The following is a 13,902-nucleotide window of genomic DNA, read 5'->3' as shown; positions in this document are numbered from 1 at the left end:
GAACAGCGTCGACGATGACCAGCGCCGCCGGTGTCGAAGTCTTGCGGGGCGGCATGGGCGGCCTTGGTTGGGGCAGCCCCAAGCGGGCAGCCTGGGGTGGCCTGGGCGGCCCCAAGTGGGCGGCCTGGGGGCAGCCTTGGCGGCCCTAGCAGGGGCGGCCTGGGCGCCCCTGGTTGGGGCGGCCTGGGTGTCCTTTGGGCGGCCCCAAGCAGGCGGCCTAGGGGCGACCTTGGCGGCCCTGGGAGGGGTGGCCTGGGCGGCCCTAGTTGGGGCGGCCTGGGCGACCTTTGGGTGGCCCCAAGCGGGCGGCCTAGGGGTGGCCTTGGGCGTCCTTTGGAAGGCGAGAGAGAGGGAGAGAGAGAGAGAGAGAGAGGATGGAGAGAGAGGATGGAAAGAGAGGATGGAAAGAGAGGATGGAAGGCTGACGTTGCGAGGCGGCGGCGGCGGCGGCGCCAGGGCTGGCGAGATAGGGATGCTTGGGCAGTCTTCCAAGAAGAGTTAAACAGAACTCAATTCTTGAAATTTGACTGCCTAACTGTTTCTTGAAACAATGGCCTATACATATAGGCCTTGGAGGAAAGAGAAAATACAACTTTAAGACGAGAAATTAAAGATGAGTCGTGCTTCATGTCACGCCAAGGGGCAGTTGTTGATCTACCGTTGGCGACGTGTCATGACGCGTGAAGGAACATGTGTGCGTGGAGACGTGCGTAGTGGAGACGGTTGCGACATATCCGTAGGGGGAGTGATGACGTCGAATGACTGTGGCGGCGTATCCGTGGCGGAGACGTTGACTTCGGTTGACCGTGGCAATGCGTCCGATGGTGATGTGTCGGCGTCCTCGCCATCACAGTTTTTTCATCCTGGGATGAAAAAACCGTCTTGTCCGCATTCCCTAAACTATTAGTTCAGGATCATCCGAGACGTGGACGATGGACGAGACAGGACGAAGATCGTCCCGTTCGACGTCCGAAATCAGTGCAGGGACGTGGACGGGATGGTTTTTTCGTACGCGACCTCCGGATGGGATGTTTTTTTGTCCTAGAGGATAAAAACCGTCCCGTCCAGAGATTTCGGGACAAATTTCCGTCTCGAAATAAACAATAAATTTAGGTGTGGAGTGAGCGTAAATGTCCCAATTACGCCCGGACCCTACGCACCCATGCCCATGATGAGGAAAAAAAAAGATACAAAGGTGATATCGGTGCAGCTCCCAAAGAAGGCCGAGCCCCCATAGTATTCTTATGTCCCGCGGAGGTGGTGATGCATGGAGTATAAGTGGTCCTCGTGCGACAATTGATTGGCTCCTAAACAGTTGCATGTTTATAGTCGTTGGTTCAGTTAATTGCCGCTTTATTAATATTTTCATGTTGTTCAAATTCTGGTTATTTAATTTGATTTTTTTGTATGAATTAACACCCGTTTAATACAACCTAAACAACTTATTTCTAATATATTAACAAATTATAATAACATATTTATAATGCTATTATACTTTCTTGTAATTGAATTACTTATTATTTAAATTGATTGGCTCTTAAATAGGGTGTTTGAAATTGTTGGTTCAGTTAGGTACCACTTTGGTTATATTTTCGTGTTATTCAAATTCTGGCTATTTAATTAGATTGTTCAGTATGAGTTAACACCCGTTTAATACAACCTAAACTCCATAATTCCAATATATTGACAAATTGTCTCAATCCAATATATTTATAATGGTATTCTACTTGCATGTAATTGAACTGCTAGTCATTTAAATTGATTGACTCTTTAACAGTTGAGAGTTTATAATCGTTGGTTCAGTTAGGTGCCACTTTGGTTATATTTTCCTGTTATTCCAATTCTGGTTATTTAATTAGATTGTTCAGTATGAGTTAACACCCGTTTAATACAACCTAAACTCCATATTTCCAATATATTGACAAATTATCTCAATCCAATATATTTATAATGGTATTCTACTTGCATGTAATTGAACCTGCTAGTCATTTAAATTGATTGGCTCTTTAACAGTTGAGTGTTTATAATCGTTGGTTCAGTTAGGTGCCACTTTGGTTCTATTTTCCTGTTATTCAAATTCTGGCTATTTAATTAGATTGTTTAGTATGAGTTAACAACCGTTTAATACAACCTAGACTCCATATTTCCAATATATTGACAAATTATCTCAATCTAATATATTTATAATGGTATTCTACTTGCATGTGATTGAACTGCTAGTCATTTAAATTGATTGGCTCTTTAACAGTTGTGTGCCACTTTGTTTCTATTTCTAGTTATCTAATTAGATTGTTTTGAATGAATTAACACCCGTTTAAACTTATTCATGCAGTTGGGTCCCTTTGATTATATTTCTGCCAGGTATTTCAATTGATTGATTATTATGCATTTATAATTGTTGGTTTAAGTGTGTCACGTTGGCTATGTTTGCATGTTATTAAACTGCTGGTTTTATTTGAATCGATTGTTTTGTTTTTTATTATTATGCATTTTCACTTGATGGGGTCAGTTATGTGTCATTTCGGTTATGTTACATGGTATTAAAACTGCAAGCTACTTAAATTTATTGTTGTATTATAATTATTAATAATTTATACGTATTGGTTCAGCTATGCATCATTTGGGTTATATTGATATGGTAAGTAACAGCTGGTTATTTAAATTTATTGTTTATTTTGATTATTCTGTTTTATAGCTAATGGTTCAGTAATTTGCCACTTTTTTTATGTATGAAAGTTACTTAAATGTCAGTACTTTTTATTGTTTTGTTTCATTCATGCCACACTTGTATGTATATGTGGCAATTTTTTATTGACATGTCTTTGGAGCATTTAACGAACCAAATGCATGATTTAAATATGAAAATATCCTACTCCCACTCCTAAAATCATTTCTTATTCTAAAATGGCTCTTAAATTCGTGCCTTAAACTCATTCAGAAACATAATTTGTTCTTGAGACAAGTTATACTAAGATGTCTACTATAATAGGAGATTTTCATAACATGTCAAAATAATGATATAAAGTATGTTTATACTAAATTAAATAATAAGATGATTCGATCATTTTAGTTGAAGCAGTTATTATATTATTGTGAGCATAATTTGAAAGTTCGTAAGAAACTTTATTTAATTATGAAAATGATGATATTTGATTGATTTTCTTCATAATAATAGGTTTGGACAGTCTCATTCTGGTTCTTGTTTTTAGTAAGGACTTATACCTTACATATAGTTCGGTTTGGTTCGGTTACGGTCTACACTTGTTCAGTACCAGCCTGGTCCTGGTCCTGGTCCAGTCGTGTTGATTATTCAGTATCAAACTCAAAGTTGAAAAATAAAATTACAAAATTAAATCGACATTGACTTTATGTACAACCTCCTCAAGTCTGTTTTTCTAAAATTTGATGTCTCTTATAAACAGGTGTTCCTGACCTCAATGCAACCACTTTAATAGATTATTAGATATATTTTCAAACTATAAATATTCATATCCCTTTCCTTGGACTTTTTGCTATATTGACTGCGTATCAGGTGGTTAATCAATTAACGAACATGTCATCAGTTCAATAAAGTAATATCTGTAAATGGATAAAAAAATGACAATATATTTATGAACACAAGTGTAAGTTCTCTTCCCTAAAAATAAAAGAAAATTTTAGAATTACATCGGAAATTTTACTCAAGTGGGAGACACTAGGGGGGTGCAATAGATGCATGCTCTATTGTGGGATTATGATTTGGTGCATGAAATAAATTTCAATGCAGCATGGCTAGAGGGTTTCTAGATCTCCTTTCTTTATTCACCAACTCTTCTTGAAGCCTTCGAAATCTTCTCATCATCAAGGAGTGGACATGGAGTGAGTGAAGAACTGGAGAAAGAAGAGGGGGGGAACCCAGATCTCGCTGGCATTGGCACCTAAAATGGGTCTCTACCCTATTTATGCTTATCAAGATTTTTTCACAAAAATTTGTAGTCAATATAATCTTCTAAGTAAGAACAATTTTTTGTGAAAAATATATCTTTAAATTAAGTCTTTAATTTATTTGTTTGTGATTCTTTAACTTATATTAAGTGAAATGGTGTTAGGAAACTAATTTTTTTATTAGCTATATATTATGTAGGAAATAAAACACGTTTTTACTGATAATAAGATAGATATTACTCATAAATATATATTTGATTCACATTATAAGGTATTTTTTCAAATGGTTATGTAACTAGACCAGTTTTGGAAAGGATAAATTTGTAGTAAAATTATTTACTTTTCAAATAGTGTTTACAATTTGATCACTTAGACAACAGTAATAATAGAAAATTTTAAAATATATAATTCATAAATAAGAAGTTATTTTAAAAAAGACATTTTTAATGAAGTCTCTCATTTATAGTTTGAAAAGTTATTTAAGTAGACCAGTTATTAAATGGAAATATAAGAGAAAAGTTATTTACCTTTTGGATTCAATGTACATTCATATAGGAGAGGAAAATTTATGTTTCTAATCATAGAAAAAGATTATGTATTTAGTCTATATTTACTAAGAAAGCATTACTATTCGCGACATCAACAATGTTTGATGGATAATTATAAAGACCAGATATTGAATGAAAGAATAATAGGACAGCTATTTTCCTTTTAAATTAACTTAACACTAATATGGGTAAGAAAAAATATGCACAATATAGTGCAAAAATAGAATATATATTTTTTCCGTTTTTCCAATATCGGATTGTTATTTAGGAAGAAACTATCACTTAATAACATCATCAATTTATTTTTCCACGGTTTTTTGAATGAACCATTTTTTAAAGTGAAAAGGTAGTATCATAATTATTTACCTTTTAGATTAACTTTAAATCCTTAATTTCTTAATAATTTGATAAATTTCTATTTACCTTTTTTCTCTCAAGAAAGAGTAACTATTCCAAAAAGTTATCTTTTAATCACATCTGAAATTTATTTTCAGGATGGTTATTTCTTTAAACCAGTTATTACATAAAAAGGAAAGATGAAAGTTTTTAGCCTATTACACTGATTTTGCTTTAAGATAGGTAAGAAAACTTTTTTATAAGAAGATAATTTATATTTTTGTTTAAGTTATATCTGTTTATATATATAATAAGTTAGAAAAATGTACGGCTAAAAATTGTCGTTTATTTATTTTGGTGACAGTTAATGAATTTGTCTATTTATTCAATAAAAAGCTATTAGGAATTTTATTTACCTTATACATTTACTTTTCATGGAGAAAAATCCATCTTTTAATGAAGAGTAAATCCATCTTCAAATGATGTGAATAATTTTTTTCAGATTGTTAATTAAGTAAAGCAGTTATCAAATGAAAATGTGATAGGAAACCTGTTTACATTTTTTAATTAATCTCATTGATGTATTTAGGAAAATAGTTTTTTATAATAATAAGAAATTTTCAATAATATATTTAATTCCTTTTTAAAGACGGAATGACGATTTTACAATATCTATCTTTCAATGACGTCATCAATTTAGTTGTCTGATGGTTATCTAATTACACCACTGATTAAATGCAAAAGAGAATAGCAAAAGTCACTTAACTTTTGGATTAAGAGAATAGAAATATATTTTACGAAAAATAAAGTTTTAAAATAGATAAGTTATTTTATGAATAAACAATTACACATGTAACTTGTATTCCAATGATAGTTATAACAAGACAAAAAAATATAAATTTAAAATTATGGAGTCAAGAGGGAACTGATTATTTAGAAAAAAACTATGTTCAAGCAAATGATAGCTAGCGGATGGATGGCAGCTACACACATACACGGATTGGCTGGACGTCAGTCGGGTCAATAATCCATTCACATTTAACCACCTCTCTCTCTTTCCCTCTCTCCCTCCTATTGCTAAATTCATCTCTCATCCTCTCCTTATACTCATCTCTCTCTCTTTTTTCCTCTCACCCGCCTCTCTCCCAATTTTCTCACTTTCCCTCACTTTCCAATCCGCTGAGGTTCGAACTGATTGGTCAGAAGATGACTACTGCACTTTTTTAAAAGATCACTATGACTAATAACTGATATGTCCTAGTCATCTTCCAGTGCAGAGGATGATGGATAATGGGTTGCAATGAAACAAATGATGTAACTCGTCATCCGTCGTCCAATCCTACTTTAACAGGTGGCCCACGCCATCCACCATCTCAAACAGAAGACTGATGACTAATGACTGAAATATCTTCATCCAGTTATCTGTCCACCAGTGTAGATGATGACAGATAGTGGGTTGAGAACAAAACAAATGCTGTCATTTGTTGTCCAATCCTTCTTTTAAAGACATCCCTAGCTATTCGTCATCCTGGACGGATGACTGATGACTAATGCCAGAAATATCTTATTTCTAGTCATTTGTCTACAAACGTGGGCAATCCCTATGCTAATGACAGACGAGGGATGATGAATGACAGATGAGGAGGAAATGTATGATGTATGGATGATGCAGATAACGAGAGGCGGATGATGGATGTGGAGGAAACATATGACATTGTTGTTAGTCTGTCGTCCTATCCTACATTAAAAGATATCCCCATACATCCTTCATCTCAGACAGATGACTAATGACTAATGACCGAAATATCTTCGTACAGTCATCCGTCTGCCAGTGCGGAAGATCACAATACCGATGACAGATGATGGACTAGGAATGATAGATAGGGAGGAAACATATGACATCATCCATCAGGGAATCCTACTTTCAAAGACATCCTTAACCATCCGTCATCCCTAGCAGATCTGATGAGTGATATCTAATGACTATAATACCTACTGGTGTGGACCATGCGTAAGCCGACGCCGATGAGGATATCACTGACGACGACGATGATGATGACGATGACAATGACAATGATAGGGAACGACAACCATCATCCGTCACATCATTCGTCATGGTGATGGCAAAGTGATGGATGACGTGACGGTTGACGAGTCACATAACATGCATGTATATCGACATTTATTAGGAAGTTATGAGGTCATTTTAAATGAAAGAAACATGCAATTTAAGTTAAATTCCACTTTTATCAAAATATTCGTTCATTAAGTAAAATTTTAATAGGTTTTTGCATTTATAAGCATAGTAAGGAATTTGATGGTTAACTATAAGAATAAAAATTATAAAAGGAAAACAATATTAATAACAATAAATATAACAAAATAAAAGATTGGGCCGCAGCCAAGCCAAGGCGCAATCTTAGCCAAGCGCACCGCATGCACTGCCCGCAGTACAGCCAAGGCCGCAGCCGCCGGGTAACACAAGCCCAGCCAACAGCCGCGCCTCAAAGTAAGTCATTCGACGGCGCCCAAGGGTAAGTGTGGATTTAAATTCAGTTGTAAAGGAAGTGCAGAATATATATACCAAGCCGTATTTTTAAAATTGTCAATATGGGATTGCGAAATCCCATATCTCAAATGCACTCGGGCTGGGCCGATAATAGAAATGAATGATCACGGCCCATCGGGCCGCGATCTAAAATAAAATTCAAAACAAAACCCGTCCGGGCTTTGAGCCATCCTGGCCCAAAGCCCGCGTCAGCTCGGGCTTTTATTAATAAATGTGTTATAATCTTGACTGTCGATCTTCCTTTGGAAGATCGAAAGGTCAAGATCATCTTTTAATTTTCGTTCTGTTAATTTCAGGTAGACAGCTCAGCACAGGACGCCTTCGTGGACGAATCGAAAACGGCCACGTAGCAATCTGGAGCTGACGAGGCGCCGCTGACGCAGCATGGGTCCACCAGAACTAATAGGGTCCATGGCTACGATTTAATCGTAGCCGTTGGACCCTCTAAAGGGGAGATCCGACGATCAGAAAACTTTCCGATCGTCCTCTTCATCCCACCTACGCCTTCGTCGCCGGCAAAGTCAATCTCGCGACGAGAAGGCGGATTTTCGCTGATTCATCGCCAGAAACTTTGCCGGAATAATTCCATACCGGTCAGGAAGGTCATCCGACCATTCCTGACCTATAAAAGGATCATGAATCACTGAAAACATTATCTTTTGCCGCCAAACTGAACGCCCATTTCGAAATCAAAATTAACGACGGAGGAAAGATCCTCTGCCCTTTTCTCAACTCTCTGGAATCTCTCGGTCAATGGCGGTGACAGCGCCGCGACCTGAAGGGAGATCAGGAAGAGATAAGAGAGGAAGGAGCAGAGAGCGTACCTGAAGGACGACGCGGCCAGGGAAGGATCAGGAGCTGCCGACGATCCTGAATTGGCGCAGAAATCCAGTAAGTACTTTGGTTTATTTTTTTATTTTTTTTATTTTTCACAATTCATACAGTTTCAAGAAAGAGTAACTAATCTCATCAAACTTTCACCTCGAAATCGAGTGAGATCGATTTCAAGTAAAACGTACAAAAAACTTCACAAAATTCTTTCAGACATTTCCACAAACACCTTGCAACCATACATTCAACTTTCTTTTTCCCCTATTATTTGACCTCTAAAAATTCCATAAAAATCTTCCGAAACCACTAATCTACTTCTTCTCATGTATAAAGTCTGAGATCAATATAAAATCTTTAGGGAGGACTTTCCCTATAAACATCATTAATAAATTCCTCCCTATCCTTTCTTGACCATTCTACTCATTAGTCGAATTCTATCTCTAAGTGCCAATCCCTGTGGAGACGACCTTGCTCATCGTTATACGATTTTGAGCAAGTTTACACGTACAAATTTTTATTTGATTGAAGCGAAAATAACGATAATTTACACCCCATTTTTCGCCTTCATCAACGGTGACGAAATTAGGGGCCCGTCATGGTGACAGTGACAGATGATGAACTGGGCGTGATGGTGACGCGACGGTGACGGGGGCCTCGGACGAGTGACGTGATGGGACGGCCATCAAAGATATCGTCCATGACGGATTTTAAAAAATGACCAATAAAGCTTTAAAATCATTAGATTTTAGCTTTTGGACAGCCAAGAGTTCTTCACGTGGTGTTGCTAACTCAATTTATTGACATTTTGCAGAAAAGTCCCTGCATTAATTCACGTGTGCAAAAGGATGCAGTCCAAAGGTATTTGGAGATATGTCCCTCCAATTCTCTCTCCTCCGCATTGTTGTTTATCTTGCCACCCGTGACGGTGATGTCATCAGGTGATGGTTACGTGATGGGGATGCCGCAAACCATGACGGTGACGCAAACGTGACGGATTTTCCGAAATCCTCAGACGTGTGACGGGACGAAACTTTCGTCACGTCACCGTTCGTCACGGATCGTCATCCATTCCGTCACGTCCGGGGCATCACGTCCCGGACGTGCCGTTCCCTAGACGATGACGATGATGATGACAGTGACAACGACGATGCCGATGACGATGTCGATGACGATGCCGATGACGATGCCGATGCCGATGCCGATGCCGATGATGATGCCGATGACGATGCTGATGACAACGACGATGACGATGACGATGAAGATGATGATGCTAATGCTGATGCCGAAGCCGATGCCGATGCTGATGACGACGGCGACGATGATGACGATGACGATGACGACAACGATGATGACGACGATGACGATGATAATGACGATGACGATGATGATGATGATGGCGACGAAGATGCGGATATGATGAAACTGGGCGAAACATAAGATGCATCCGTCATCCATTGGTTACTTTTAATGACGTCATCAATTTATTTGTCGGCACTCGCCGCCTCTGCACCGCAGATTAAATTGGAGGGGGTGGTTACACGCCACGAAAACGACAGGCCGGTGCCGTAGGAATCTGGAACACGTCGAGCAAACGGCGTCGTCAATCTTGACGGCAGAACAGGTGTCGGCTTTTCATTGGCTGTGTTCATTGACGGTTCCGTTCACCGCCTCAGATTTTGGGCTATAAATACACCCCTCCAGCCCTCGAGCATTACGCGTTTCCCCTTCTGCTTTCCATAGCCGCGAGTTAGGTCGTCGTCTCTCCTTCTGTTTTCCCAAGGTATTGCCTCGATCTTTCTCGTCTCGTTACCGTTCTTCGTTTCTTTAGTTGTTGAGTTGCGGATCGCGTGACTCTGGTTGTTTTTACGGCTGTTTTTGGTTTTCTGGTTGTTTTCTTGTTGTTTCCGATCGGATGGTTTGTTTTTTCAGCCGATCGTTTCCGGTTGGCGATCCTTTCTTGGATCTGATTGCAGATCCGTGTTGATAGGCTTTTTAATGTTTCTACACGGTTAATCGTGGTGCGGTGTGTTGAATCAATTGTTTCTTTTAGATGTTGGTTCTCATAGAAGTTTTTCGCTGGTTTTTGTTTGCCTTTGTGTGCTTTCGTTCAGCTGTCTCTGATCATTATTCATACTGTTGCTCTGATTCCTGATGCGTTTTAATCCGCTATTGAATGTTCTTCTACGATTCGTCAGTGTATTGAGTGAACATGAACTTTCACATATTTCCATATGTGCGTTTGCTCCATTTGTTTTTTTGCATACGCATGTCTGCTTTCTAATTTGTCCATTTTATTTTCTATACGTACTTATATATTGATTTTTAACCTATTCCCCTTCATGAATATTTATATTACTTACATCTAATATCATGATACAACCTAGCTATTCATTTACTTATCGTATCTCACTTTCTTACTCCTGGCGTTCGCTCGATCGGCTACTTGTTCACTAGAACGTAATTGTTTTGTCCTTTCCTCTCGATCATCATTAATCAGGATGATCAAAACGTTATAATAGACATCATACAACTTAGCTATTCATTTACTTATCGTATCTCACTTTCTTACGCCTGGCGGTCACTCGATCGGCTATTTTTTTACTAGAACGTAATAGTTTTGTCCTTTCCTCTCGATCATAATTAATCAGGATGATCAAAACATTACATTCGACATCCACTCAATTTTAGCTGTGTTTCACAGACGAATCTCCATTATTTTTTCCTTTAATTTATCCTTTCGAGTAATATGTTGCTATAGTCGAGAAGTTTGCTCCTATGCGTCGATTACTTGGTCCCTCTTCATCAATGCTCACCTCATTACATTTTCGTCTCTTATTTCTGAGAGATCAATTTGCACCTCATTATTCATCTGTATGGTGGCCTCCATCGATGTATTTCTATTATTCTGTCTTATTTCGTCAATTTCAATGTAAGTAGGGTAAATAATTCGCGTCTACTCTCGAAACAGATGCAGATCTTCGTCAAGACTCTCACTGGAAAGACTATCACCTTGGAGGTGGAGTCCTCGGACACCATCGACAACGTGAAAGCCAAGATCCAGGACAAGGAGGGAATTCCTCCAGACCAGCAGCGTCTCATCTTCGCTGGCAAGCAGCTAGAAGATGGCCGCACGCTTGCCGACTACAACATTCAGAAAGAGTCCACCCTCCACTTAGTGCTGCGTCTCCGCGGTGGGATGCAAATCTTCGTCAAAACCTTGACCGGAAAGACCATCACGCTTGAGGTGGAGTCCTCAGACACCATCGACAACGTGAAGGCCAAGATCCAGGACAAGGAAGGGATCCCCCCGGACCAGCAGCGCCTCATCTTCGCCGGGAAACAGCTGGAAGACGGCCGCACCCTCGCCGATTACAACATCCAGAAGGAGTCGACCCTTCACTTGGTGCTCCGTCTCCGAGGAGGTATGCAGATCTTCGTGAAGACTCTCACAGGGAAGACGATCACGCTTGAGGTGGAGTCCTCAGACACCATCGACAACGTGAAGGCCAAGATCCAGGACAAGGAAGGGATCCCCCCGGACCAGCAGCGCCTCATCTTCGCCGGGAAACAGCTGGAAGACGGCCGCACCCTCGCCGATTACAACATCCAGAAGGAGTCGACCCTTCACTTGGTGCTCCGTCTCCGAGGAGGTATGCAGATCTTCGTGAAGACTCTCACAGGGAAGACGATCACGCTTGAGGTGGAGTCCTCAGACACCATCGATAACGTGAAAGCCAAGATCCAGGACAAGGAGGGGATCCCCCCGGACCAGCAGCGCCTCATCTTCGCCGGGAAACAGCTGGAAGACGGCCGCACCCTCGCCGATTACAACATCCAGAAGGAGTCGACCCTTCACTTGGTGCTCCGTCTCCGAGGAGGTATGCAGATCTTCGTGAAGACTCTCACAGGGAAGACGATCACGCTTGAGGTGGAGTCGTCGGACACCATCGATAACGTGAAAGCCAAGATCCAGGACAAGGAGGGGATCCCCCCGGACCAGCAGCGCCTCATCTTCGCTGGCAAGCAGCTCGAAGACGGCCGCACTCTCGCCGACTACAACATCCAGAAGGAGTCTACCTTACACCTGGTGCTCCGTCTCCGAGGAGGAATGCAGATCTTCGTGAAGACGCTGACGGGGAAGACGATCACGCTCGAGGTGGAGTCGTCGGACACCATCGATAACGTGAAGGCGAAGATCCAGGACAAGGAGGGGATCCCGCCGGACCAGCAGCGTCTCATCTTTGCCGGCAAGCAGCTCGAAGACGGCCGCACTCTCGCCGACTACAACATCCAGAAGGAGTCGACCCTTCACTTGGTGCTTCGTCTTCGAGGAGGGTACTAAGCCAATCCTCTCATCCTTTCTCTCTGGTTGACTGAATTCTGCTTTGGACGTGGTGGTTGCTTTCTCTTCTTCTCCCGTCTCTGTTTGCTTATCTGCGTGTGATGACGGCTCTTCTTGCTAGCTTTGCTCTTTTGCTGAATGGTTAGCTAGTTCCAACTCTATGTTTCTATCCAACTCTAGTCGGCGAAGGAATCCTTACGGTTATCATCATCGCTCTTCGCTCTCCTATTGATGTTGACATGACTATGAACATCATTGTCAGTTTTCATCATTATCGTCTTGACTCTTGCGAGATTATAACTCTGATGAGTACGATTTATATGCGGATGATGGTTTGCGCCATTGTCCTCTAACACATTTTTGCACAGTATTAAAATGAAATCCTATTGAATTTTTGCCTATTTTTTATTGTTGCTTGTCAATGCGTATGTTATTCAACACAATATACTTAAACTTCACGTGTTTTTTTCTTAGTATTTAGAATAAAATTTTTTATTGCTGGTTTAATAATATAAATTCCTGATTTTAGTAAAGTTCTAATAAACGCATGCGCCTGCTAGGTTATATTTTGTTATCCTATTTGGTCTCCGTGGTCAGTTTTTGGTCATTTAAGCATATTTAGTAAATTTATAGGAAATAATATTAGTATTAACTATGTTAATACTGTTGTAAAAGCCGTATTAATAGTTAAAATTTCTAAAAATACAAGGTAACAACAGTAGTTTTAAAATAGGAGACGATTTAGCTTGACAAATGCATACAACAGAATAAAGCTAGTGCGCAAAAAATTGACAACAGATTCTTATTACTGAATTTATATCTATTTGCTTATGAAACATGTATTTTAAATATGAATTGTAATTTTCATTTGGACACCTTGTTTAGTTGTCTTGTAACTCTACATTTAGTAAATGAATGTAGCGTAATATTGTTATCCATGCTGAAGAATGAAATTCAATGTTAAACTAATTTGATGTCGCATGCAAATACATCCTTAAAAGATAACCTAAATAATAATTACTTACATTTGAAATTCTTTAAAAATTTTATTTGAAGTGATGTTATGTGTTATTATTAAATGATGCCAAATTGTGCAATATGTGAATATCAAGATACATAATTGGTAAGAATAATAAACCCGGTGATTAAAAGTAAGACGCAGCAACAAAAAAAACAAAAGTACTTTAAAGATTGCTGCTTAAATAATGCCAAATTGTACCATGGGTACATAATTCATTCAGTTAAACATGTATTCTGTGTATTTAAATGAAATAGACAAGGGTTTTGTAGAAATTGAGATGACTAATACATTTCTTTGTTTCTTGCAATGTGGACGGGATCTTACTCTGATA

The 13,902-nt window shown here is 39.5% G+C and overlaps 1 protein-coding gene across 1 annotated transcript; it reads left to right on the top strand.

The window, feature by feature from the left end:
* The first annotated feature begins 9,917 nt into the window (after positions 1-9,917).
* Positions 9,918-12,709, top strand: LOC144708057 (polyubiquitin). The gene is made up of 2 exons (XM_078581348.1): positions 9,918-9,988; positions 11,177-12,709. The coding sequence occupies exon 2, from the start codon at positions 11,177-11,179 to the stop codon at positions 12,548-12,550; it is 1,374 nt and encodes a 457-aa protein (XP_078437474.1). The 5' UTR covers positions 9,918-9,988; the 3' UTR covers positions 12,551-12,709.
* Positions 12,710-13,902: the final 1,193 nt, after the last annotated feature.

This window comes from Wolffia australiana, chromosome 9 (assembly GCF_029677425.1).
Source record: "Wolffia australiana isolate 7733 chromosome 9, ASM2967742v1".
Taxonomy (NCBI): Eukaryota; Viridiplantae; Streptophyta; class Magnoliopsida; order Alismatales; family Araceae; genus Wolffia; species Wolffia australiana.
Note: the sequence above shows the minus strand (reverse complement) of the source record. Positions and strands in the feature narration are given on the sequence as shown.

Bases quoted from the DNA above. Each gene is read 5' to 3' on its own strand.
- LOC144708057 (XM_078581348.1), top strand. From the start codon at position 11,177: ATGCAGATCTTCGTCAAGACTCTCACTGGAAAGACTATCACCTTGGAG.